Source organism: Paroedura picta, chromosome 2 (genome assembly GCF_049243985.1).
Source record: "Paroedura picta isolate Pp20150507F chromosome 2, Ppicta_v3.0, whole genome shotgun sequence".
NCBI classification, from domain to species: Eukaryota; Metazoa; Chordata; class Lepidosauria; order Squamata; family Gekkonidae; genus Paroedura; species Paroedura picta.
This window is the reverse complement of record NC_135370.1, coordinates 72303838-72329425: the sequence shown is the minus strand read 5'-3', so window position 1 is coordinate 72329425 and position 25588 is coordinate 72303838. Positions and strand designations below refer to the sequence as shown.

General features: G+C 42.9%; 2 protein-coding genes across 10 annotated transcripts in view; one reads left to right on the top strand and one right to left on the bottom strand.

Annotated features, from left to right (window-relative positions):
• Positions 1–538: 538 nt before the first annotated feature.
• The window catches only part of CATIP (ciliogenesis associated TTC17 interacting protein), a 29235-nt gene continuing 4185 nt past the window's right edge, over positions 539–25588 (bottom strand). Inside the window, exons 2-11 of one of the 8 annotated variants that reach the window (XM_077320669.1) lie at positions 23887–23989; positions 12858–13020; positions 11264–11464; positions 7847–7902; positions 6462–6548; positions 5855–6025; positions 5234–5358; positions 4035–4111; positions 3673–3761; positions 539–3004 (exon numbers count right to left, since the gene is read on the bottom strand). In XM_077320669.1, the coding sequence (XP_077176784.1) occupies positions 2792–3004; positions 3673–3761; positions 4035–4111; positions 5234–5358; positions 5855–6025; positions 6462–6548; positions 7847–7902; positions 11264–11464; positions 12858–12981 (1143 nt within the window). In that variant the 5' untranslated portion in view covers positions 12982–13020; positions 23887–23989 and the 3' untranslated portion in view covers positions 539–2791. Of the gene's footprint in view, positions 3005–3672; positions 3762–4034; positions 4112–5233; positions 5359–5854; positions 6026–6461; positions 6549–7846; positions 7903–11263; positions 11465–12857; positions 13021–13850; positions 13874–14540; positions 14640–18072; positions 18371–18765; positions 18866–23886; positions 23990–25588 lie in introns of those variants that run through there. The other 7 variants (XM_077320670.1, XM_077320667.1, XM_077320665.1 and 4 more) reach the window with 7 other exon arrangements.
• The window catches only part of LOC143829555 (putative thioesterase PNKD), a 59554-nt gene continuing 42261 nt past the window's right edge, over positions 8296–25588 (top strand). The window contains exon 1 of one of the 2 annotated variants that reach the window (XM_077320676.1): positions 8296–8789. Coding sequence is in view for 1 of the 2 variants with exons in the window: in XM_077320675.1 (XP_077176790.1) it covers positions 22830–22924 (95 nt within the window). In the remaining variant the exon portion in view is untranslated. Of the gene's footprint in view, positions 8790–22797; positions 22925–25588 lie in introns of those variants that run through there. The other variant, XM_077320675.1, reaches the window with a different exon arrangement.

The following is a 25588-nucleotide window of genomic DNA, read 5'->3' as shown; positions in this document are numbered from 1 at the left end:
TGCAGAACGTTGGTATTTCTGGCAGGGCTTTCAGCTCTCCTGGGAGCTCATTCCACCAGGTCAGGGACAGGGCAGAAAAAACCCTGGCCTTGGTCAGGGCCAGGTGTATTTCTCTGGGGCCAGGGACCTCTAACAGATTGCTACCCGCAGAGCAAAGAGCCCAGGGGGTGGGGTATAAGGATGCAAGCAGCCCCTCTGATAGGCAGGCCCAAGCTGTGAATAGCCTTAATGGTTAAAACCAAAACCTTGAACTTAATCCAGGTCACAACTCATAACCAATGCAGTTGCCTCAGCACCGGCTAACAACGGCAAAATAACTAACTGGGGCTAATGTACTCCCTTTGCTCCCCAAAATAAACTTTGGAACACTCCAGAACATATAAACCCAGACTCTGGGAATTCTGCCTTATTTAGGGATGCAGATCTGTTTTATTACCATTAATAATATTAGTGGCTGGCTTGGAGAATAAGGAATAAGATCTCAAATAAGAAATGGGGCTTACTTTAGTGGTTATCAGCCATCTCTCTTTTAATCAATTAATTAAGCAATTAAATTTAAATATATTTACATATTACCAAAAATCCTTGTGGGTACTTTTAAAAAAGAAATTGAAGAAAGTGTACGATTAAATATACACAGTAACTGATGTTGAAGGAAACACCATCTAATATTTTCTTGTGTGGTTCTTAAACGTAACACCCCAGGACCAATAAGAATTATTGTAACACCCCAGGACCAATAAGAAAATAGGTTCCATATCTTTTATTACTTGTGGAGAAAAGCAGCTTGTGTGCACAGATGGATGCATGCAAGAATGATTTTGAGCAGGTGGCAGGGTCACAGCCTTTTCCCACCGTCCCTCCATGTGAAGCTGTTTGCTGTTGCATTATCTACTAAAAGAATGCCCTGGGGTAAAAGAACCATGATGACTAATTTGTGCAGTCTGGCCAAATGGAATTCCTGGCAGTCCTCAGTAGGCAGAGCAGCTTCCTTGTTTGAAAATAAATGTTTATTGTTATTGTATGAAAGCTATCTGGGCCTTATATATTGCAGGAGAGCCAACTTGTTTTTCTGGCTAGATTATTGTATCTTTAGTGGTCACCTGATAACCATAAACTTTGTGTTTGCGGATACACTAATGAGAAAACTACCTTTGATTAATTTCTCCTTGTGTCTGATCATGCACAGGGGCTCTGCCAGGTCTTACTGGAAAAGGAATGATCTATGTGTGATACCAACTTTATGTAATGTCACCTGCAGAGGACTGATGTGGCTAAAGGAAGCAGAAAGAGGTTATCAATGAGGTGAAATGCTGAGTAATGGGAGGGCACAGAACTCAACCCCAAAAAAGGCCACAGAGGAATTTGGGCTATAGTGCAACCAAGGACATGGGTGGATAGAAAGGCTGACAGCTATTAGCTGAAAGGACAAGCAAGGAGTCTAAATTTGCAACTGCTATATGTATGATCCAAGCAGCATAGAAGTACATCTGTGATTCCCACATTGTGACATGGCAAGCCTGCAGGAAGTAATCAGAGTCCAATAATATTTGGATTATTTATAGTATACAGTATTAAGCTTTGGTGATTATCCAACCTTCAATTGAGAAACTGCAGGATGGAAGTGTTTTTTTTAAATAACATTTTAAGCATTTCTCTGTAATGTATACGGATGATGTTATTATTGAATTGCACTAGCCACCCAATTTTTCTGAATCGTTTCCACCTTAATTTTATTTGGATGTATGATTAAATATATCGGGCAAAGACATAACAGCACTGTTAACATTAAAACACACTTTGAAAGGATGTATTAGTCACTGATGAACTCTGGGAAATTCTTGTTGCTTGTGCATATTCATTAAAACCATTATAATTATCAGATAAACCAGATTTACTGCAATGCCTTAACATTACCTGAGCAACTATAAACTGGATTGTGTGGTTGGAGCCCATCTTGATGTACCTAACAGAAATATGTTTGTTTTTGGAAATCACTCTTCAACTACCATTTGGGGAATTCCGGTTGCGAAACTTTTGTATCACATTGTATGTGATGAGGATGGCTAGTGTCTCATATGATGCTGAATCATCATGTGCTTTTGCTGAATCACCTTAAAAAACCCAAACCAAGTATGCTCAAAAAAGGCATGAACCATATTTCTGATAATCCCATATGCAAAGATGCTGCATGCCTAATTCTGCATGCCTAATGAGCCATAAGTGAGACACACAATGCAGTCAGTTTAGAACAGTTTTGCTATTTTTTCCATGCATTGAATAAACTGAGGACACCTCATTAATGGTGTCATCCTAAGCAAAGTGAGGTCCTTCAATGTATATTGACTTCCACGAACTCAGAAGCATGTCATTGTAGGGGGGCTCCTAGTGTTTAAAATAAAATAAAACAGTGGAGCTATTAATCACGGAACTTTTAGTGTCGTATCTGGCCTGAATTCATCTGCACGCTGTTTTCAATAAACAGGAAAATCCAGCTTCTGAGCAAGAAGTTAACAGTTCCAGAAACTGGCATTGAAAGGCATACTCTTGGAATACAATAATTCATTTTACTTGTCATGGCTAGTGGCTGCTGATAGACATTTCCCTTGTGAACTTTGTTCCCTTTAAAAGCCATATAAACTACTGACCACCACCACATCTATAAAGGGTTAATTCTCTGCTATCTGTAAAACAGTCATCCTTTCCCTGGGGGCAAACCGCCTACAGGTATCTTGCAGAAATAGTCCCCAGAATCTCAGGGTCATCTTGATATTTATTATTCACTGACTGTTCAGGTATGGCTGCGAAAGGGGCTGGGCTTGTCAGATGACTGAAAGGACCGACATGGAGGGTTCTGGGCTGAAAAGGGAGCAAAGTACTCAGCTGCAAAGGTGACCACATCATCTGGCTTGCGAAGGAGCAACAATTGCAAGAAGTCTGCCAGCAAGTTACTGAGCTCTGGATGGCGCCGGACATAGGTGGCATGACTTGCTTGCAGCTCTTCCTGAAGGAAAGCAACTAGCCTGTTAGGTAAATGCCCCCAAAATGAAACAACAGAATGGGCTAAATCAGATATGGATTTACATTTCCTCTCCTATTTTCATCTCCAAACACTCCTGCCCCTTGTGAAGTGCAGCCATACAGTCCTTGTGCTCCAGGATGTTCAGCATATAAACATGGCATTCCTGTCCTATTCTCTGGTTTTATATTATTAGTACTTTATTTGTTCTGCAGTTTCATCCCCATGACTACTACTACACTTTCAACTCTGTACTAGGCTGTTTCTCAAAGCCATTTTAAATCCTCATGCTGGCTAGTATCCCCTGCGTATATATTCCCTGTGGATCTCTCTGATGTGGTTCTTGTTCTCTTTTCTTTCTCCTTGGGCTTGTATTGTTCAGATTCTTCCTTCTGTCTGGTCAGTTGAAGGATATGTTTCAGCTTTTAAATTTAACTCTTTCCTAGATTCTCATAGACTCTGTTTTCGATAATAGAGGCCCAGTGCTGTTCTTCTTTAAAAACATGTTCTGAATCTGTTTATTCTGCAAAGGCTTGGGAGATCTAATCATGGATCTTCTGAATCCTGTGTCATTTGACCTTTTGACATATGTAACTAGATACTGGAAGTAAGACTCTACCTGTCAGCTTCTCTTTCATCACTACACAGCTCACCTTTCTGTCTAAGAACTGGGAATACAGTTCCACATCCTCCTCCCAGTCCAGGGGTATTTTCTCAAAGATTGGACGAGGGTCCGGTTTATCTAGTAGACATTGAGCAAGAAATGTTATGAATATAGAATCTGGAGACAGTAGTATAAAAACAATATGGTATCTGTTAGCACAACTCTTGTACAATGAATACCCATTTTAAAAAAAATCTTATTTTTACCAATTCATTTGATCTGTTCCTAGATGAAAACCAAAACAGAGATCTCATCAGCCTCCTTCTTCCATACGTTCTGCTGATATCCTTCCTAAGGGAAGGGAATTGCATGCCAAAACCCCAATGGTGTATCCTACAGTGTTCTCTTTACCTATTTCAATCAGAATGGGCACCTGCAGGATCAACATGATGACTGGGGACCCAACCTGGACACGACGGGACAAGTGCCTGGGTAAAAGAGGCAAGACAGAGAATTTGTGAACAGGAATCTTCAGCATCTGTCTGTGTCAACGTAAGAGGAAGGCAAGAGCCCTTTGGGTCAGCTGCAGCACAGGACTCCAGGATGCACTGTGAATGCTCAGCATGGCAGAAACACAGTCAATGCCTTCAAATAATCTGAGGCATCAAGAAAGGATGAGGGGGCTTTACCTTTCATTGCATTTCTCTGCCATTATTTCCATGCTCTTGACTACAGCTGATGACAGGAGATTGTGGAAAGGGGACCAAAGCAGGGAGGGGGACCAAAGGAAGGGGTGGGCTGCAGTGGCTGCTTCCTCAATTCCTTGAAGCAAAGCAAAGTTCAAGTAATGTATGCAAGGGAAGACCTGTCAGGCCTAACTGAGCTCCAGCACCAGTCACCATACACATAAATAGTAATCAAAACAAGCAGAAGGGAAGGTTAATTACAACACCAAACAAAAATTTTAAAAACCCTCTTCACTTGCTGGCAAAAAACTGGTAAAGGAATCAGATTAATTCCATAGTTTTAGTGCTACAACCAAGAAAGCCCTTTTTCAGGTTGATCATGAATATGGCATCAGAAATAAACTTGGGAGTTAAGCTAGCAATCATTTTTAGAAAACTGGGGAAAGTACCTGGAAGCATGCAAAAGGTCTAGGCCTGTGAAATACAATTAATCCCCTTCTCCAAACCAAGAGCCATATTTAAAACAGTTATACTGCATGTGTTGTTTTAAAAGAGGAAAAAGTACAATTTTATATAAAGTTGTCTGGGTCTGTATAAAGCTCTACATGGAGCTCTGCTCCTTCCTATTTTAAAAGAATACATGCAAATATAATTGTTTTAAGCATGGTTCTTTGTTTGGAATAGGGAATTAACAAAGTGGGAATCCAGAGCAAGCAACCTGCACATTGTACAAGGAAAGGGGAGAACTATAAACTCTCTGTACTATCACAATGAACTTTCTCCAAGAAACAGTGCATTTTTTAAAAGGCTGTGGATTTTAAAGAACACCGTGATGCAGTACTAAGCACCAAGAAACATACCAGTGGCAATTTACAGAGGACAAAAAACACTTGTGGATTGGGCACAAGAGAATGGACGGCTTACCCATCTGACAGGAAGCTGAACTGCCAGCTCAGAGGAATCCCTTCTGTGGAATGCACGGCTCTCTCAATCACAAACACATCCACCTCTTCCTTTTTTACCTGTTGCTTCTGGAAACCTAAAGCCCTCTGGAAAGGCAGTGAGAGGAATTAGAAGGAAGGAGGGGGGGATGGTGCTTTAGCACCAGTGCCCTGATTTCCATAGGAAGCAAACAGTTAATGATAATAACTAATGCATTATCTTGTTTTCTTCTGTTTCGAGGACAGGTTGTTCATTTCCCCATAGGTCCACTGAGGCTCTCTCTAGATAAATGGATATCTAGAACAGTCTGATTTCCACTTTTGTCCCCCTACCCTTGCATACTACCCCACCTCCCTGCCCTCCTATCCTGTAGCTGATCTTATCCCAGCATCTGTTTTATTCTCCTGCTCCTTCCAGGAGCAGGGAGGATGACTCAAGCGGTGGAGTTAGTAGGCTGAGAGTCAGGCAAGAGGTACAGGAAAGGCCACAAAGTCAGCCAAGATCATTCAAGCTAGGACCCTTACTGCTCTTTAAGCTTCCTGACACACCACCAAGTTGCTGCCAATTAGTACCCCAATTTCCCCACTGTAATATGTTTCTTACATAGGTGGAGGTACAGATGTGATGGTCACTATCAAATGACAGGAAAATGGCATTCTCCAGTACAGCCTGTCTCCTGGCCATCACCCGCAACACCAGGAGGTTGGCAGACTCTGAGACTAAGCCTTGAAGGAGTTCACAATTATAAGAAGAGCTGTTGACGTGGATCTCTTCCTGTGGCAGAAAGAAAGGAGAAAGCATGCCTCACATAATTCCATCCAACTACCTGGTAGGTTGCACTGGAGAAAAGATAGTGTGTCTCCAAGATGCAATCTAGATGCATGGGCTAACTTCACGCGGCAGCTTTAATTCTTAACTAGGAGTATGTGGCAGGCATAGGATCACATAATAGAATCATAGAATAATAGAGTTGGGAGGGACTTCCTAGGTCATCTAGTCCAACCCCCTGCACTATGCAGGATACTCGCAACCCTGTCGCTCATCCACTGTAACCTGCCACATCCTTGAACCTTCACAGAATCAGAAATTCTGATTTACAAAAATTCCATGTTTTACATATCAGTAAACAGGTTTCTGACAAAGGAGAAATGCTTTGGGCTTAGCTTTGAAACAACAGTCTGGTTTTCTATGAGTGATTTGTTTTACTCACATCTCTTTCAATAATGGCTTTTGTCACAACAGTATGGTCTTGGCGTTTCACCACATGGGTTCTGATTTCCACTGGATGCTCTCTGAACTGCAAGAAAAGGTAAGCACAGCAAGGTGGCATACCCATATCATATTTTGTGTTGGCCACCGAATCTATGAAGCTATCAGGTCATGAATTGGGAAAATTGACCAAGCAGAATTAACTAGTACATCTTATCCTGCCCTTCCTCCAAGGAGCTCAGAATGGTGTACTGTACATGGTTCTCTTTTATTTTTCATGGACAACAACCCAACAAGGCAATTTAAGATGGAAAAAAAATATCCATGCTCACGGCACAGTAGGGATTTGAATTCAGGTCTCCCTAGATCCTAATTTGAGAGACCACTACATTAAATTGGCTCTCCTAGAAGGCTGAAACAAGTTCTTCACAATTTCATGTAGCCCTGGGATAGGAAGGGGCCAGAAATGTATACTTATGCAGAAAACGTAGGTCAAGGTATGGCAAATGTACAAAAAGCATATCTTGTGGTAATTTCTGTTACCTGAAGTTGGGAAGAGTCTCAGACAGCAAAATAGTACATGCAATTTAGGCCTTAGACTGGTCCTACTCCTGTTAATCTTCTGTACATCCCATCTAATCAATGATGGTGGATCCATCTTCTAGGAAAGTGTGTGTGTGTGACTATTACTCAAGTTCTGAAATTCACTCTATAACCACCCATGGCAACAAATAACTGTTGAAGAATATTTTTATGTCATGTATGTGGGATACATGCATAACCCTTTAGTGAGGCAGATAGCATTCCTCTGGCATTGCTGCGAAGATAGCTTTCACAGTCCTGAAAGGCCTGCAAAACAGAGTTCTTCTGTCAGGCATTTGGTTGGGGTCAGTGATGATCTGCAGTATAACATCTATTGGCCTCTTCCCATAGGTCCCCAAAACAGCCCCCCCCCCCCTGGAATAAATAAAATCTGAAGGACTATAACATCGGCAAGCTGATTATGCTGAGAATTGGAATCCTAGGCTTTTTACAATTGTTTCAAAATTTTTATTGTTCATTGTTTTATTAGTTTTGATCAATGTTTTAATGTATTTATTAAGTTGTAAACCACCCTGAGCCATCATCCGGGAGGGGCAGTTATATAAATCTAAATATAAATTAAAAAATAAAAACTGAAGCCTCTTGTCTCCTACATCAAGGTCTGATCCAAATGAGGCCCTAGATACTTGTGAAATTAGTTTCTAGCAGCACGACATTTGACTGACAACACAGCACACCTTTACAGGAAAGACAGAGAAATTGTGCCAGGATTACAGATGCTCAGGTTCTGCCTGGATGACTGCAGGCTATAGAAAAAGAAGAAAACAACAAGAAGATAGTTACCCTCACACTTTCCTCAGTGTGTTGCTCCAGTGTCTCTAGATTCTTTGTTATATAACCTGATAATAAAGGATAAAGGCAGAAAAGTCAACAGTGAAGATTAATGCCATCCGTTCACTCATTTTATCCCTGTGCATACCCCAGCATGTTAATTGTGTTTCCATATGAAAGTGGTTAACAGTTCTAGAACTGTAAACACCAGCAGAAATCCATAGACTGTTATCACTGGAAAACACAGATTTCAGAACAAGGGAGCTGTTTTGCATCCAGCTGTTGGTATTAGTGTCTGTGATGGACAGCACTATAAAAATCAAGTTCCAAGTGCTGAAGTAACATCAGCTAGTAAGAGAAGGGTTAAAATTCCTGACTAAGAGACAGCTTGAGCAAAAAGCAGCTCCAAGCACTCTGTTTGGACAGCAACAACTGAGAGGGAATTGATATGAGCAGCTGTGTGCTGGGAGAAGATCATTCTGATTCTGGTTCAGAGAGAGAGGACTCTAACAGAACCTGCCTGTGTCTTAACTGAACATCTGCTCTGAGGAGAAATTTTAGTTAAAGAGTCTTTACTAAAAGCTGAAAACCGATCTATACAGTGTCTGACGAACTGGGACAGATATTTGATAGTGGCAACTTGGGCAGTGGGGTGATACTCCTAATTCAGATATTATATCCCTGCCACCTGAGACAGTCAGGGGGGATGCACAAGCTACAGAGGTGGACCCCAATGAAGAGCCTGGACCAAGTGCTGCACCATTGGACATGGAAGAATCGAGCCTGAGTCTGGTGCTGAGGATTTGGGGGGAAGATCAAGACCTACCAGAAACCCCAGAGAAGGAGCTACCAGGCCCAAGCTGAGAGCTGACCCCAGCCAGAAGTACCAGGACCTGTTCTGCCACCACTGTCCAGTCCCAAGGGTTCTCTGGAGCACCGTAGACAGTACCAGCAGGTGAGTTTGACAGCATGCCAGCAGAGTTCTCGGCTGTCAAATGAGATGCCACATAGCTGAAGGCCCTCCTCCTGCTAAGGGCTGAGCATAGATGAAAGTACTTTGGGAGGGTGGCCAGGCTTCATGTAAAGGGCACTGGGAACTTGGCTACCTTCTAGATGCAATGCACATGTGCCCTGCCTGTGCAGACTCTGGTTTTCTGTCTCGAGTTGATGAAGCTCTGCTGGTGGGATTCTCAGTTTTGACTTTGGCTCACCTCAGGACTGCTCTGTAGGTAATGGCTCTTAGTGAGCTATTGGACATGGATCTGTCTGGTGGACTCTGTTTGCTTGTCTCCTTGGCTTGATCCCAGTCTGCTCATGATGCTGCCACTGGACAATGATTTGGCTTCAGCTCTAAGGCTGCAGGTGCAGAGACTTGGTCTAGGCATGGTCTAGCAGGGTAGCACATCAGGCCAAAAGGAGAGGGGAGAATTTTTCTATGGAGAAAAGGAGGGCCTTTGCCCAGTTTAAAAGTGGGAAATCAGGTGTGAAGATTTCCTTGGACTTCAGACTCTTCTGAACGCAGAGGAATACTAGTACTACTAGGAAGGGAAATAAGGAGTACTAACACAAGGGTGCCTGCCTTCTAGAAACCAGTGGAGTTCAGGGGAACTTAGAGACAAAAGAAAAACAGGTGTTTGGGATAAATACATTGACAGAAATCTCTCAGTATAAAGAAAACTCAAACACTTAGAACATAAAAAACTCTCTAAAGCATGTAACAAACTTGAAACAGTATTAAGCTGATTTGTCAGAAAAAGTTTTGATTCCTCATTCTATCTTTTTTCTCTTTGTAAAATAAAATTGTTTGTTTGTTGGTTGCTAACAAAGTCTCAGTGACATTCGCGCAAGGGTTTAAGAAAAGCAGACTCTTACAACTTCCCAAACATTCCAGGGCTGAGTAAAGCCAAGTTGTCTGTCCGTGACAGAGTGGGACAGTCAGATTTATTTAATAATGAAGAAACCACACTACTAGGACAGCTCAGTTTGTGAGGGAACAATATTTTCTTTGGAGGGGAAACTTTTACCTCAGAATAGGGAAGTGTCACTAATATCCTTGCTCTGTATTACTTCTGCCACGAGTCTCCGTGTATTTGAATGAGGTACCACCAGGAAAGCCACAGTGTCCTCTTAGTCATTGGCATCCTTGTGCCAGGGTCCTGTTGTCCAAAATTCTTTCTAACCTTCTTCATCATCTAGTTTTTCAGTGGCTGCATTAAATGGTAATATTTAGAGGACCAAAACAGGGGGCAAAGAAACAAAAGGTGAAAATTCTGTCTCACCCTTCCAAACAGGAGTAATGCAAGAAGATTGTTTCCTTGTTCAGCAGGTTCAATGATAGTGGTGTCTTGGCCCAAGACCCTATGCAGGAGGAAGTGAGATAACCTATATAGTTCTGTAGGTTCTTTCCCATCCACTTGCTGTTCCCTACTGATCTAACTGCAACTCCTCCTTTCCTCATCATTCTGAATTAGATAGATGGAGTACAAACCCTACACCTCACAAAGCTGAGCAGTCTGCACTCCCAACTGGAGTGGCTCTTGCATAGAGTGGATATTGGAAAGAGCTTACAAGAAGGGAGTTTTAAGAGAAAATAATATCAGGAAGAAGAATACTCTTGGGGTGTCTTATCCCCCTTTCACTTGCAACACAAAAATAAATTTATGAATGAGGAGATATGAATTTTTGAAGGTACCACCCACATTGGTGCCCTTTTCCTTACCTCAACCTCCACACTATCCTAATGGCTGTTCAAAAAAACAGTAATTGCTAGATTACTCTGCCATTATAATGGTGCAATGATCTATTGCCACAATCTTCCCATTCCTCCAAATCCCCAGCTTTTATTTTTAAAAAGTAAGTTGGTTGCAAAGATGTGCTTTCCCCCTTATATCTCCCTTATTATTTCTACAAGAAAAAGGGCTGGAATGCCTTTTTAATTGAAACCTGTAAATCAGAGGAACAAGTAGTAGATGGTTATAATGTTATAATGGAATAGCAATTACTCATTTTTAAAAAGTCAGTAAAAGTCCTTCAGCACTACAGCAGAAATTTCTGCAGAAATAGTGCCTGGCAGCACAAAGTATACATGGACTTTATGTTTTTATTCTGCTTATAGAAGGCACACCTACTTCAATGGGGAGGGGTGATTTTCCGCAATAATCTTTTCCCTCACATCTCCCCCTGGAGCTTCTCATGACCTTCCTGGGGTTCTGCTGATCTACAGGGGCATGGTAGACTGCACCAGAAGGAGGCAAATGGGATAGTTGCTGCCCATAAAGTGCATCTCCACTCACATTACGTAGAATCCGAGCCGTGATAGCAGGATCCCGTGTCCTTAATATTAAAATCCAAATATTGAAAGCTATAATTGGGCCCAGGAGTTTACCACATTTACCCTTCACTCTTCAGTTTTTTCCCCAAAATGGTTACCTGTAATGGAGGTTGTGCAGGGCATGTTATCAACAGTTCCTTTGCATCTTGCATGGACCACGTAGCAGTCCATTTCAAACCGCTCATCTAGTAAATAGTGGGAACTCTTCACTGAGATGGAGAATGTTCCTACTGTCTGGCCATTCTCTGAGATGGCAACCAGTGACTCGTCAAAAAGACAGGGCTGGATCTCATCTGTTCCTAAAAGAAGTAGCCATAGAACTGCATCACTCAAAGGAAACACAAGGAATTCTATGTTATCATTCAAAATGTAAAAGTGCTAGATTTGAGTCCAGTTGCACCTTAGAGACCAACAACATTTAGGGGGTATAAGCTTTCGATAATGAAAGCTCCTTTCATCAGATTAAAAAATAATAGCTATTGTCAATGAATACCAAAAATGAGACAAGCCATATATAAACAATAAGGATTCAATCTGGTTTATTTATATAGGAAAGCATCTTGTAACTGTATAATTCATGAGCAGAGAATCTGGATCCTAGGATCAGATTGGAAGTAAAGTACCCATAATTAAAGGATAGAAGGAAACGCTCAAATCATGAAGGCTTCTTGTCAAGGCTGATGTCAGTTCAAAAGGCCTATGGTCTCCCCGATGCCCTTGCTATGTGAGCCTCATTTTCTGACATTATGATGTAGCTTACTACAGTCTGGCAACTGAAATCTGAAATATACCCAGTGGTCATCAATGCAAAGGATATGGATCCACAAACCTATTTCAGAAAGTGCTCCAAAGTAATTGGAAGTACCATTGCTTGCCTCATATTTATTTTTTATTTATCCTACTTATATGCCACCACTCCCAGGACCAGCTGGCCCGTGGCAGCTCACAACAAATAAAAACAATAAGATAATAAATTGATCCTAAAATACCCCTTCCACCCTCCCTGACCCACCCACCCCAAACCCCCATATCAGCGGACAGAACTACCCTATGAGTCCAGGGGATGTAATAGGCAGGTGGCTGTCCCAGACAGCAGGCATAGAGTGCCAAAGGGGCACCAGTCGAGAGGTCAGATCTTCTGTACCTGGCCTCAACCAAATGCCTAGTGGAAGAACTCCATCTTGCAGGCCCTGTGAAACTGTAAGAGTTCTGTCAGGGCTCTCAGCTCTCCCAGGAGCTCAGTCCACCAGGCAGGGTCTTTTTGGCCCTGGCCCAGGTCGAGGCCAGGCAAATCTCACAAGGGCTGGAAACTTCCAACCTCTTCATACCCGCAGAGCACAAGGCCCTGCAGGGGGAATAGCAATTACTCATTAAAACAGTTTAAACAGTTGCTCAAATATATGACAACCAGAAAGGGCAGTTCTGGATAGGGAGATTCTGGGAGACGCCTGGTCAAATTTAATTGGGCTTGAGGATTTACTAAGAAATGTGATTTTCTTCAAAAAAAAAGGTAGTTTTCTTGTATTTCTGACATACGTCTTAAAAATATAGTTTAGGTAAACTAGGAACTGCAAAAAAAGACTTGTATGTTTGTAAAATAAAGATACTCCTGGCTGCTACTCCCCCCCCCACCTCACACACATACCATTGACACAGAAGCCAACTCTGAGGTGATCAGAACTTGATACCCACCAATGTGTGAAAGGAACTCTATTGCATTCTTGCTTGCACTTTGGACTTTATGTACTGCTGAGTCTTTTGTTATCTCCAATGTGTTTGCTGTTTGCACTGTAGACAGCAGATGCCCAGAAGCCATGGATCAGATATACTTTCTAAAGGCTTGTAGTGATGAATTCTGGAAAGAAGATATGGATTATGCAAGCAAGACAAAAGAGATGGTCATTAAAGTTCTCATCCTAACAATATAAGATATAGGTAAAGGTAAAGGTATCCCCTGTGCAAGCACCGAGTCATGTCTGACCCTTGGGGTGACGCCCTCTAGCGTTTTCTTGGCAGACTCAATACAGGGTGGTTTGCCAGTGCCTTCCCCAGTCATTACCGTTTACCCCCCAGCAAGCTGGGTACTCATTTTACCGACCTCGGAAGGATGGAAGGCTGAGTCAACCTTGAGCCGGCTGCAAGATATACATAACTGCAATTAACCAGCTTGAGTTGATGCAGCTAGAATCACTTCTTATATAAGTTTAATTTGATAAGCTTCCTTGTTATGCTGCTCCATAGCTGATGGAGTGATGATAAAGGAAATTATTACAGCCTTCTAATTGATCATACAGTTATTGGAAATTGGCTTTAATTCCATATTGGAGACCAAGATCTGATCTCTCTTTCTTTTCATATTAAGAAACAGGGCTCGCTATGGAACCTTTTACCTACAATGGAATTTAAAGGAAAAGATTTATAGAATGCATTTCAGATATGCTTTTTAAAATTTCTTTATTACGGTCATTGACCAGCATCAAAATATCTACAGACATACATTATTACAGCGTTTTAACAGGACATCAGGGAGTTGACAAAATATGCTAAAATATTATATTTTGACTAAAGGGCTGTTCAAAATCAGTCTTCCAGATAGAGCTGAGCCTGATACGAGCTGGCCTCATAAGTAGAGGGTTGTTTAGAAATATGTTCTGGTTAGTATCAGCTTGAAGGATAAGTCCTGACCTGGTGACCCTGTTACACCAGAGGTATGAAATCAGGGCTCCTGGGCAAAGTAAACCTGGAGATGACTCAGTTGCATTATTGCATTGGTCCAGGCCTCTGAGCCACACCTATGAGGTAGACATATAAAATTCATGCAACCCTTTGTTCTTGACACAGGTTTTCATGATGAGTCCCCTGTGACTTTGATTTTGCAAACACATCTCTCATACTTTTCTGTCTCCCATCACCTAATATTCCCTTTCCCTGTATTTTCACTTCTTTGTCTCAAGACCTTCTCATATCCTGCTGGGTGACAGAATGGGTTTAGGAGTAGTATACCTTTGTTAATATTATTAACAGAAGACATTGGGTTTGCTGGGCACTGTACATTGCTTGTGATTCTTGTGATCAGTGAGGGCAACCACTTGCCCCTTGGATCCCTGTCCGTCCTGGTTGCTCAAATCGGGCGACCAGCGGATAGGAGGCCCCGTGAGGGAGATTGTCAACCTCTCCTTAACATCTGGAGAGTTTCCCAAGGGGCTCAAGGAAGCAGTGGTACACCCCTTACTGAAAAAGCCATCATTGGACCCGCGGAACCCCGCCAGTTACCGCCCAGTTTCGCATTTGGCGTTTCTGGGTAAGGTGATAGAGCGGGCCGCGGTGGACCAACTCCTAGGTTTCTTGGATGAAACTTCGGCCCTCGACCCATACCAGTCTGGCTTCCGCCCTGGCCACAGGGTGGAGACCGTGCTGGTCGCCCTCATGGATGATATCCGGCGCCAGCTGGATCGGGGCGGCTCCGCCATTCTCTTGCTTCTAGACCTGTCGGCCGCATTTGATGTGGTCGACCACGAGTTATTGGTACACCGCTTCGCCGGAGCTGGAATAAGAGGGACTGTGCTTCAATGGCTGGTCTCCTTCCTCCAGAACTGGACGCAGAGGGTTGCGATGGGGGAGAGTATGTCGAGCCCTTGTGAGCTCCCTTGTGGGGTTCTGCAGGGGGCAATACTCTCCCCCACACTTTTTAACATCTATATGCGCCCTCTAGCCCAGCTGGTCCGGGGCTATGGGCTGGGTTGCTACCAATATGCGGATGACACGCAGCTCTACTTCCTAATGGACGGCTGGCCAGACTCCACCCCGGATACATTTGCCAGCTGTTTGGAAGCAGTAGCTGGATGGCTCAGGCAGAGTCGCCTGAAATTCAACCCCTCCAAGACGGAGGTCCTGTGGCTGGGCAGAAGAGGGCAGGACCAGGAAGCGCGCCTCCCATTCCTGAACGGGGTGCAATTAACACCTGCACCAGTTGCCAAGAATTTGGGAGTGACATTTGATGCCTCCCTCTCTATGGAGGCTCAGGTCACCAATGTAGCTCGGATGGCATTTTTCCATCTTCGCCAAGCCTGGCTACTAGCGCCCTACCTGTCCTCGGAACACCTGGCCATAGTGATCCATGCAACGGTCGCTTCCAGATTAGACTTCTGTAACTCGCTCTACGCGGGCCTTCCCTTGTCTTTGACTTGGAAGTTACAGCTGGTCCAAAATGCGGCTGCCAGGGTCCTCACTAGAACACCTTTGAGGGCCCACATTCAGCCGGTGCTTCATCATCTGCACTGGTTACCAGTCTGTTTCCGAATCAGATTCAAGGTATTGATATTGACCTTTAAGGCTATACATGGCCTGGGTCCTGTCTACCTGCGGGACCGCTTGGTTGCTTATGCCCCCCGCAGGGCACTCCGCTCTGCGGGTATGAATTTACTGGTTGTCCCGGGCCCACGGGATGTTCGCCTAGCCTCAACCCGGGCCAGGGCCTTTTCAGTCCTGGCCCCAACCTGGTGGAATGAGCTCCCAGAAGAGCTAAGGGCCCTGCGGGATCTACCAGCTTTCCGCAGGGCCTGCAAGATGGAGCTCTTCCGCCAGGCATATGGTTGAGGCCAGGGCAGCTCTCCCACTAATCCATCAGAGGATCCCCTCCAATATTGAGATCTCTAACATCAAGATCATTGTTAGATCTATTGTATTGGTGCCACCCTCTTCTGAATATTATTCTCTCCACCAGGCTGAACTTGGGGGGAACTCAGGTAACTAAGATCAGAATTGTGACCACCGCCGCTATATGTTATATGTGACTTGTTGTTAATTGGGGTTTTTATGGGGATTTTATTGTGTTTTAACTATTTATGTTGTAAACCGCCCTGAGACCTATTTGGAGAAGGGCGGTCTAAAAATTAAATAATAATAATAATAATAATAATAATAATAATAATAATAATAATAATAATAATAATAATAAATTCTGTGCTTGATATTAGCTGGCATTGCCACTATGGAACTGAGTTTGCTGGGCACTGTACATTGCTCTGAGAGAGCACTGGTACTTCTAGGTACTCTATACATTGCACTAGTTCTGCTGGCCTTGCAAAAATGCCCCCGCTTACAGTTTCTAGTGCAGAGATTCTCTGATCTGACTTTAGCCATTTTGAAGCAATGGAGGATGGGGGCACCTTCTTTGATGGGATAGAGTGTTTCTTAGCATCCATTCTGGTGAACCTTGTGATCAGTATTTTGTGATGCTTTGGCTAGTGTTAATTAATAAAAGTTAGTACAAAGGCACAGTCCTAGGTCCTGAAAATGCCTTGTAGATGTCTGGGAGAACAGAAGCTCTTCTAAGTACCTGCTCAGGATTGCGACGCGATTTATTTATTCATTCATTCAGCTGACTCATGGTAACCCCATAGAGTTTTCATGATCAAAGGTGGTTTGCCATTGCCTGCCTCCATATTGGCCCTGCTTAGCTTCTGATAACTGACATATCAGTCTGTCCTAGGGTTATCTAGGTCAGGGCCGAGAGTAATGGGACTAGCCCAAGGTCTCTGGCACAAGTGGAGATTTGAAACTTGATTTTCCAGATTCAAGTCTGACGATTTAACCAGTACACCATGTTGGTTCTTGTGACTAAATTTGACATGTTGAAATTTGACTTTTTTTTTACTGGCATGATTATATATACTTAGTTAAATAAAATGTTCACTTTATACGCCATTTCTGGCCATTGAAACAAAGTTTTAATCCACTGGCATCTTTGTTCAGATGTTTCAGATTAACACAGCCACCCACCTGAATCTATTTTCTCCCCATTCTTATTATTTGTTTTATTTCATGATTATTACTGGAAATAATGTTGTCTGATAGAGGAGGGGCCCTGATTTGGATAGCCCTAGCCTAGGCTGGTCTCATCAGATCTCAGAAATGAGGAAGCAAGCAATGGCAACCCACCTCTGAACACCTCTTATCTTGAAAACCCTATGGAGTTGGCCATAAGTCAACTGTGACTTGAGGGCAAAATAAACAAACAAACAAACAAACAAACAAATACAAACAAACAAACAGATAAATAGAGGAGAGTGTTAAAAAAATTATCCACCTCAGGGGACCAAATAGGCTAGGTACACCAACACAATACTGACACTGCAGAGGATCCAGTTACTTATTACATCTAGATTACAAGTCTTAGCACTAACTGGCACAATGATTACAATATGTGGTATGAGACTACAATTCCCAAGATTCTTTAAGGGCTGTGACCGTTAAACTGATACATATTTGCAGTGTTTGCCACATGATACCGCTTTCTTTTCCTTATTTTGATGAGGATATAACAAATGCAGCCATGTTTTGCAATAAATCTCTAGGGAACAAAATATGTCAAATTACTATAAATTTCTATAGTGTCTTGGGATTCTTAGAAATGAAAACGAGACTGAGGCATGTACAAAAACAAATCTGTCTCTCATCAAACACCGAATTCTAGTCCACAATACAGAGAAATGCAACATACTTATTTAAGGACAAACAGAAACAAACAGGCAGTGGGTAAAAAAACATGTATGTGAAAGTAGGGCGATTTCTGATTTAGGGTTCCACAGATTTTTTTAAAGGTAACCACAAAAATTACTAAACATTGCAATCCTCCTCCCTAATCCTGCTTACATACCACCAAGTAAAAACTATTCCCAGAAAGTGGGGGGGGGGGGAAGGGGGATCTGCTAGAAACTGACAAAAATGTCCCTCAAAGATGGGAATTACTGATGATATCCTCCTTCTCTGAAGCTAGCCTGGAGACAGAGGCTTTCTCTTAGCAGAATTTGAATGACTGTTTAACAGTTAATTCATCAACAAAACATAGATTTGAATCTGTGACTGGACAGAGTGAGGCTTCAGTGCCACTCTTTTCTTCACTTACATCTCGATGGAGCAATGGATCCCACAGGGCTACTCCCCAACAACTCCCAAAATCCCAGTATTTTTACAGCCCATCTAGAAGGAACCCCAAGAAGAAGATGAACTGAGAGAAGCAAAACAAGCTCTGACCCCATGTTAGCACTGAGGCATTTCCCACTCTGTAGACTCACTGTGTTTTCTTTCCTTCCAAGGTTAGTTAGCAGTGTATTCACAGGTTTCCACAGCAACAGTTTCTTTCTCCGCCTCTTAAAGGGACACAGTTTTGGCAGAGATGACAGTACAGAGTGCAGGTCTCTTAGGCTTCTCAAGAAGATATGAGGAAGGCAACTATGCTTAAATGTTTCTATAACCCATCTAAAATGGAGATATTTAGGTATGCTTTTAATTGTTAACTGGAAAATTTTATGGACTGTAAACAGTCTGTAAATTTTTATTTCCCTTTTAATCTCTGTGGTTAATTGTTGCAAGCTGCTTTAGTTCCCATGGTCACAATGGAAAAAAGTGGGGTATACATAAAAGTGTACATCTTTAAGGATCTTTTTTGATAATTCCAGATGGGCAATCTTTTAACATCTATAGCAGCAAAATTAAACAGGAGTCTAGTAGCACTTTAAAAATGAACAAAATTCCTTTTTCTGCAACCCCAAATAATGTTTTTGATCTCTAAGTGCTACTGGACTTGAATCTAGCTTACCTGTTTAAAGGTATGCTTGTTTTTCACACTCCTGCACAGTCAAACATTATGCATCTCCCACATAAGACAATATCACAAGTCCTGTTCTGGTAACAATGCTGAGATATCTAAACTGCAGTTTACCAGTTGTCGTTATCACAGAGAAAAATCCTGACTGCATTTATTCTTAAGTATCAGAATGGGTGAGCAAACAAAGAACAGATCTGGAGTATGTGCAAGTGAATGAAATGAATAGACGAATTATTGGTTGTCAGAAACCACATATTCCTACACATATGTTCTGCATTTGTTAATGCATTGTACTATTTGATATTATAGACAGTGTTGGGACCCAAAATGTTGAATCAGGCATCACAGAGGTCCATTATGGTCCTATGCCTGGTGGATGCTATTTAAATGCTAAGTATCTCTATGACATCATGGTTGTCGTAGCAACAGATGGGCTTCCACAAGAAATGCATAGAAAACAGTATAAGATTTAAAAAGAAATAGAACTGAACCAAATGAGGCTAAAAAGTGATATGTGATCCAGAAATGAAGTATATGCTGTGAAGGCTTCTTTCTGACATAAAGATTTTACTAGAGTTTCTTGGGGGAGTAAGTGAAGTAGTAATATTTAAATGGCTACTATTTTCAGTGCACCATGTTTATTTACATTCTTTGCATCATTCCTGAGATATCAGTGGGGGAAAAGAGCATGCAGACAAATCCCACCTTTACAGAGAGCTGAGACTAGTTCCTGGAGATCACTGTGAACACACCTGCCCAGTGTAGAAATCACAAACATGCTGCTTCTGGGTTGTGTTGCATGCTTTGTTCCCTCCCAGAACTTTCATGGCATTGTGTTAGCACACCATCTGGTGGCCTTTGCAAGAAAAATATTCAACAAATGTCCCCAAGCAGTCCCTGCCAAGTGAGGACATTCTCCCTAGTATGTCTGGATGAATTCCACGATGATCTAGTTTTGAGAATTTTCCTCAGCAAGCAAACAGATGACAGATTAATATTTCAAAAATATATTAAAATAACTAAAGGAGTAAAGCACAGATCAGAAGGATTTTAGATTTGTTTAGATCCTTCCTAGCTAGCAGGGCACAGGCTGGTAGAATTTTGTCAAGAGAATACAATGGTCATAGCAAACAATCTTTTCCAACAACCCAAGACATCACCAGACGGTCAACACAGAAATCAGATTGACTATGTGCTCTGCAGCCAAAGATGGAGAAGTTCTATGTTGTTGTTGTTGTTATGTGCGAAGTCGTGTCCGACCCATCGCGACCCCATGGACAATGATCCTCCAGGCCTTCCTGTCCTCTACCATTCCCCGGAGTCCATTTAAGTTTGCATTTAAGAAGTTCTATACAGTCAGTAAAAACAAGACCAGGAGCCGATTGTGGTTCAGGTCATCAGCTTCTTATTGCAAAATTTAGGTTTAAATTGAAGAAAGTAGGAAAAAGTACTAGGCCACTCATGTATGAACCAAATCATATCCCTGACGAATATACAGTAGAGGTGACAAATAGATTTAAGGAATTAGATCTGATAGACCGAGTGCCTGAAGAACTATGGACAGAGGTTCACAACATTGTACAAGAGGTAGCAACTAAAACCATCCCAAAGAAAAATAAATGCAAGAAAGCAAAATGTCTGAGTAAGCTTATCAGCAGAGATATGCTGTCACAGGGCTCATGCTTTGAAGCTATTTCATCCGGGGAACATGTAGTCTGGAGATCAATTGCAATTACAGGAGACCTTTAGGCTCCACCTGGAGGTGAGTTACCCTACCCCTGGTGGTTGCAGGAGTAAACAGTAAAGCCCAAAGTTTCCCACCCACATGACATCCTGGCTTTACTGTGTGAGCTTTCTCAAAATTTTCCAGCAAAGCAGGTTTGAGTTCCAACCCTAACCCTCCTTTCTTTTCTCTGCTTGCCTCTTTCTCTCTTGGAATTTCTTTTTCCACATACCCGGCTCTGGTTCCAGGGCCCAGTGTACCATATCAGTTTTTGACTAAACAAGGGTTTTGAAGGAAAATATTTGGTTTTTATATCCTGCTTTTCACTGCCCAGAGGAGTCTCAAAGTGGCGTACAATCGCCTTCCCTTCCTTTCCCCACAACAGTCACGCTGTAAGGTAAGTGAGGCTGAGAGAGCTCTTACAGGACTGCTTGGTCAGAACAGCACTATCAGTGCTGTAAGGAGCCCAAGGTCACCCAACTGGTTGCATGTGGAGGAGTGGGAAACCAAACCCGGCTCGTCAGATTAGAAGCCGCCACACATAGCTGTTACACCATGCTGGAGAGGAGAAGGCATTCTACAAAAACAGTTTATTCACATTAAAATCAGAGTCCAGTAGCATAACTTGCTTTTTCCTGAATTCCAGCTTAAACAATCATCACCTTATGACTATAGATCTTATTTTCACTATAATCAGTACAAGCAAGTCTTCTGGAATCTTTGTGAATTTTGTTGTCAAAATGTATACAAAAGAGAAAATCAAGGTATGCTATGAGTAGGCATAAATTAGTCCAAGATTATTAATCTCTTTTAGTTTATTTATTTATTTATTTATTTATTTACATTTATACACTGCCCTCTCCGAAGGCTCAGGGCAGTTTACATAGAACTGAAAAACTATACAGGAAACATTACCTATAACTAACTATAACATTAATATCACATTAATATTATTAACTAATAGCAACAGAATAACCGTATAACATTAAAGAATAATAATACAACAGGTCCAGGAGTCTTGGTGGATTTCTGGGGGGAGTGGGAGAGGGAAAGGGGGGGCAGGGGCCCTGCTGATGTTGTTGACTGATTGTGCTTGGCCTCAGCCAAATGCCTTTTGCAGGCCCTGAGGAACTGCTTAAGTTCCATCAGGGCCCTGATCTCTTCTGGGAGCTCATTCCACCAGGTGGGGGCCAGGACAGAGAAGGCTCTGGCCCTGGTCGAGGCCAGGCGGACTTCTTTAGTGCCAGGGACCATTAGCTGGTTGATGGTGGCAGAGCATAGAACTCTTTGAGGGGCATAGGCAGGGAGGTGGTCCCTCAGGTACACTGGGCCTTGACCGCATAGGGCCTTGAAGATAATTGCCAGAACCTTTAGCCTGATCTGGAATTCAACTAGCAACCATTGTAGTTAATGGAGGATGGGCAGAATGTGGGAACTCTACGGTGTTGCTGTGAGGATCCTGGCCATCGTGTTTTGGACCGTCTGTAGTTTCTGGGCCAAAGGTAAGGGCAGGCCTGCATAGAACGAGTTACAGAAATCCAGTCTAGAGGTGACCGTCACATGGATCACTGTGGCTAGGTGTTCCAGGGCCAGGTATGGTGCTAGTAGCTTGGCTTGGTGGAGATGGTAAAATGCCAGCCAAGATACCTTTGTGACCTGGGCTTCCATTGTGAGGGAAGCATCCAGGATCACACCCAGGTTCCTAGCCGAGTGAGCCATAGAGAGCTCTACACCAGTGGCCCCCAACCTTTTCATCACCGGGGACTGGTCAACACTTGACAATGTTACTGAGGCCGGGGGGGGGGGGAGTAGTCTTTTGCCGAAGGACATCGCCACTGCCACCTGAGTTCCTGCTCTGCTTGCTTTCCCACCGGTGCCCCTGACTTCTTGCCACCCAATGGAGGGCACTGCCAGCAGGATCTGCGCAGTGCCAGGCCGAGGGGGAGCCCCAGCCATGGTGGCTGCTGAAGAGCACCAAAGGTGAGCTGGTGGCAGAGTGTCAGGGCAGCCCTTGAGGCAGCAGCCAGGGTGGAGGACGAGGAGGAGCCGCGGCCCAGTACCGACTGATCCACAGACCGGTATCAGTATCGGTCCCTGGACCGGGGGTTGGGGACCGCTGCTCTACACCATCCACGGTGGGCAAGCGCACTTCCTCACATGGGCCCTTCTTACCCAGCCACAGGACCTCAGTCTTTGAAGGATTGAGCTTCAGACGACTCTGCTTGAGCCATCTCGTCACTGCTTCCAGGCAACTGGCTAATGCTTCTGGGGGAGAGTGAGAGTCCGGGCGGCCATCCATCAGGAAGAAGAGCTGAGTGTCATCTGCGTATTGATGACAGCCCAGCCCAAACTTCCGTACCAGTTGTGCAAGAGGAAGCATGAAAATGTTAGAGAGGAGAGAGGGCCGCCCCTTGTGGGACTCCACAAGTAAGTAGTCAGTGGTTTGATATTTTCTCTCCTATTGCAACCCTCTGTCCATGACCCCAGCGGAAGGAGATCAGCCATTGAAGGGCTGTCCCTCTTATCCCGGCATTGATGAGGAGGCAAGCTAGTAGCTCATGGTCGACTGTGTCAAACACTGCTGAGAGATCTAGCAGTATCAGCAGTGCCGACCCACCTCGGTCTGACTGGCAACGGAGGTTGCCCGTCAGGGCGACTAGTGCTGTCTCTACCCCATGGCCAGGTCGGAAGCCAGACTGGGATGGGTCTAGGACTGAAGCTTCTTCCAGGAATGCTGTTAGTTGGTTTGCAACAGCCCTTTCTACCATCTTTCCCAGAAACGCTAAGTGCGAGACGGGTCAATAGTTATCAGGCTCTCATGGATCTAAAGATGTTTTTTTCAGCAATGGGCGTGCCACTGCCTCTTTCAGTTCCTCCGGGAATTCTCCTGGTGTGAGAGATGAGTTTATTATCTCCCGGAGGGGACCCTTTATCCTTATGTCAGTGGTTTTTAAAAGCCACGATGGACAGGGATCTAGACTAGAGGGCATTTGGTTGGCCTCACTGCTGCTAGCATCCTGTCCACTTCGGTCAGCCTGAGTCATCTGAAGTTACTCAATGTTTTCTCCAAAGACGGCCAAGGGCCCTACAGTTCACTTTCTGTATCTAAGGTTGGAGGGAGGTCGCGACGGAGCATTGAGATTTTTTCTGCAAAATGATTCGCAAATGCCTCACAGCTGATATCCAATTGGCTACTGTTTTGTTGCCCTTCTACCAGAGCAGTGAGAGATCAAACTATCCTAAATAATTGAGCCAGGCATGAGTCTCCAGATGCAATGGTGTCCGAGTAAAAATTACGTTTTACTGACTTCACTGCCATCTCATAGGCCTTCATCTGCATTCTATAAGATGTTCCCGAGGCTTCGTCATGAGTCTTCCCCCAAACTCACTCTAGCCATCTCAGTTCCCGTTTCTTGTTGCGAAGCTCCTCAGTGTACAAGGGGGCCCACTTAAGATGGGGCTGGAGAGGAGTTTAAGACAATCTTCTAAATTCTAAAACGATTAAAAAAAAATCTCAGTTATGTTTTTTCTGACTCTTTACTCTCCAGATTCAATTATCCTGGCCAAAGTATTATGATGAACAAAATTGTCAGACAACATAATGGATAAACATTAAAAACACAATGGTTTTTGCTCTTCTCACAGAGGTTTGACAGCAATATTAAAATGGAGTGTGAACCCCTCCCCAAGTGTACCCAGAGTGTAAATAAACTGTAGAGAAACATGGACATATGTTGTGTTCAGAAAAAATAAAGCAGGCAGCAGAATGCATGCCAGAAACAAGAATTTAAGACAGGAATGGGGAAGCATAGCAATAAGCCAGGCAAGCCAAAACCAGAAAGAGAACCAAAGTGTGGGCAGAATCAGCAGAAAAAAACGTTCTATCTAGGGCTGAGCCATACATCTGAAAAGAAAGTTAAGAAGAAATAGCAAAAATAACATACTGTCTGAGTTGGGAATAGGGAAATTGATAACATCAGTGAGACATATCTAATAGAATGTCAGGCTTAGATGGAATAAAGTTTGAGTCCAGTGGCACTTCTAAGACCAACAATATTTTATTCAAGGTATAAGCTTTTGTGTGCATGCACACTTCTTCAGAATTTCTTCAACCATTTCATATAGGTATCTGAAAAAAATGTGCATTCAGACAAAAGCTGATACCTTGCATAAACGTAGTTAATTTTAAAAGTGCCACTGGGCAAACTTTGTTCTTCTGCTTCTGGCCAACATGGCTACCCACCTCAATCTATGTTTAGACAGAGAGAACAGAGAACTTTGGAAAAAACAGCAGCAATACCTAGAGAGAGGTTAGCAAGGGTAGGAGATTAGAAACATAAAGTGTGACTTGTTAGATCATCTCTATGACATGAGAATCAGAACTGAAACACTAAGGGAAACTAAAGGTCAAAAGAACAGGAAGCAAGGGCAATAAGAAAATGATAAGAAACTAGATGTGCATAGATATGAAACTAGATGTGATAAGAAACTAGATGTAAATATTGGGGGGAGGGGGCTTAAGAAACCAAACTGATAAAACCAAGACCATATGATGATCTCACCACAGAGATCACACCATTTTGTGAACTTTAAACACAATTTTAAAAAGCCAGGACAGTGTAAAAGGTGGAATGGAAAGGAATGGGTTCTTTATGCTGTTTACCAGCTGAAAGGTAGGATAATTCCAGCCTTCACATCCCACTTTTCACACTATTTTCATTTGTAAAATATCTTTTTCTTCTTTAACAAATCCCACTTTGTTTTCTAGTAATGTTATTTATTGAATTCTCTACAGTTCGTTTTGAATTCTGGCTGGGAAAGTCTTAATCAAAGCATACTCTTTCTGAAGTACTATTCTCAGGTTTCTGTAACATGTATATTACTGTGTTTTCAAGCAATATAATTTACTGAATGTCTGTTCCAGCATGTTGTGGCTTTTATATCTTCCCCCCAAATGGTTTAGATATTGAGTACATTACTATATTCTAATAACCTATTTGGATGCTCATTCAGTCCTTTGAATATTTTGTCATTTTTTGCTGGAGTGCTGCAGCAGAAAACTAACTGGGAAGAGAATAAATGGCATAACAA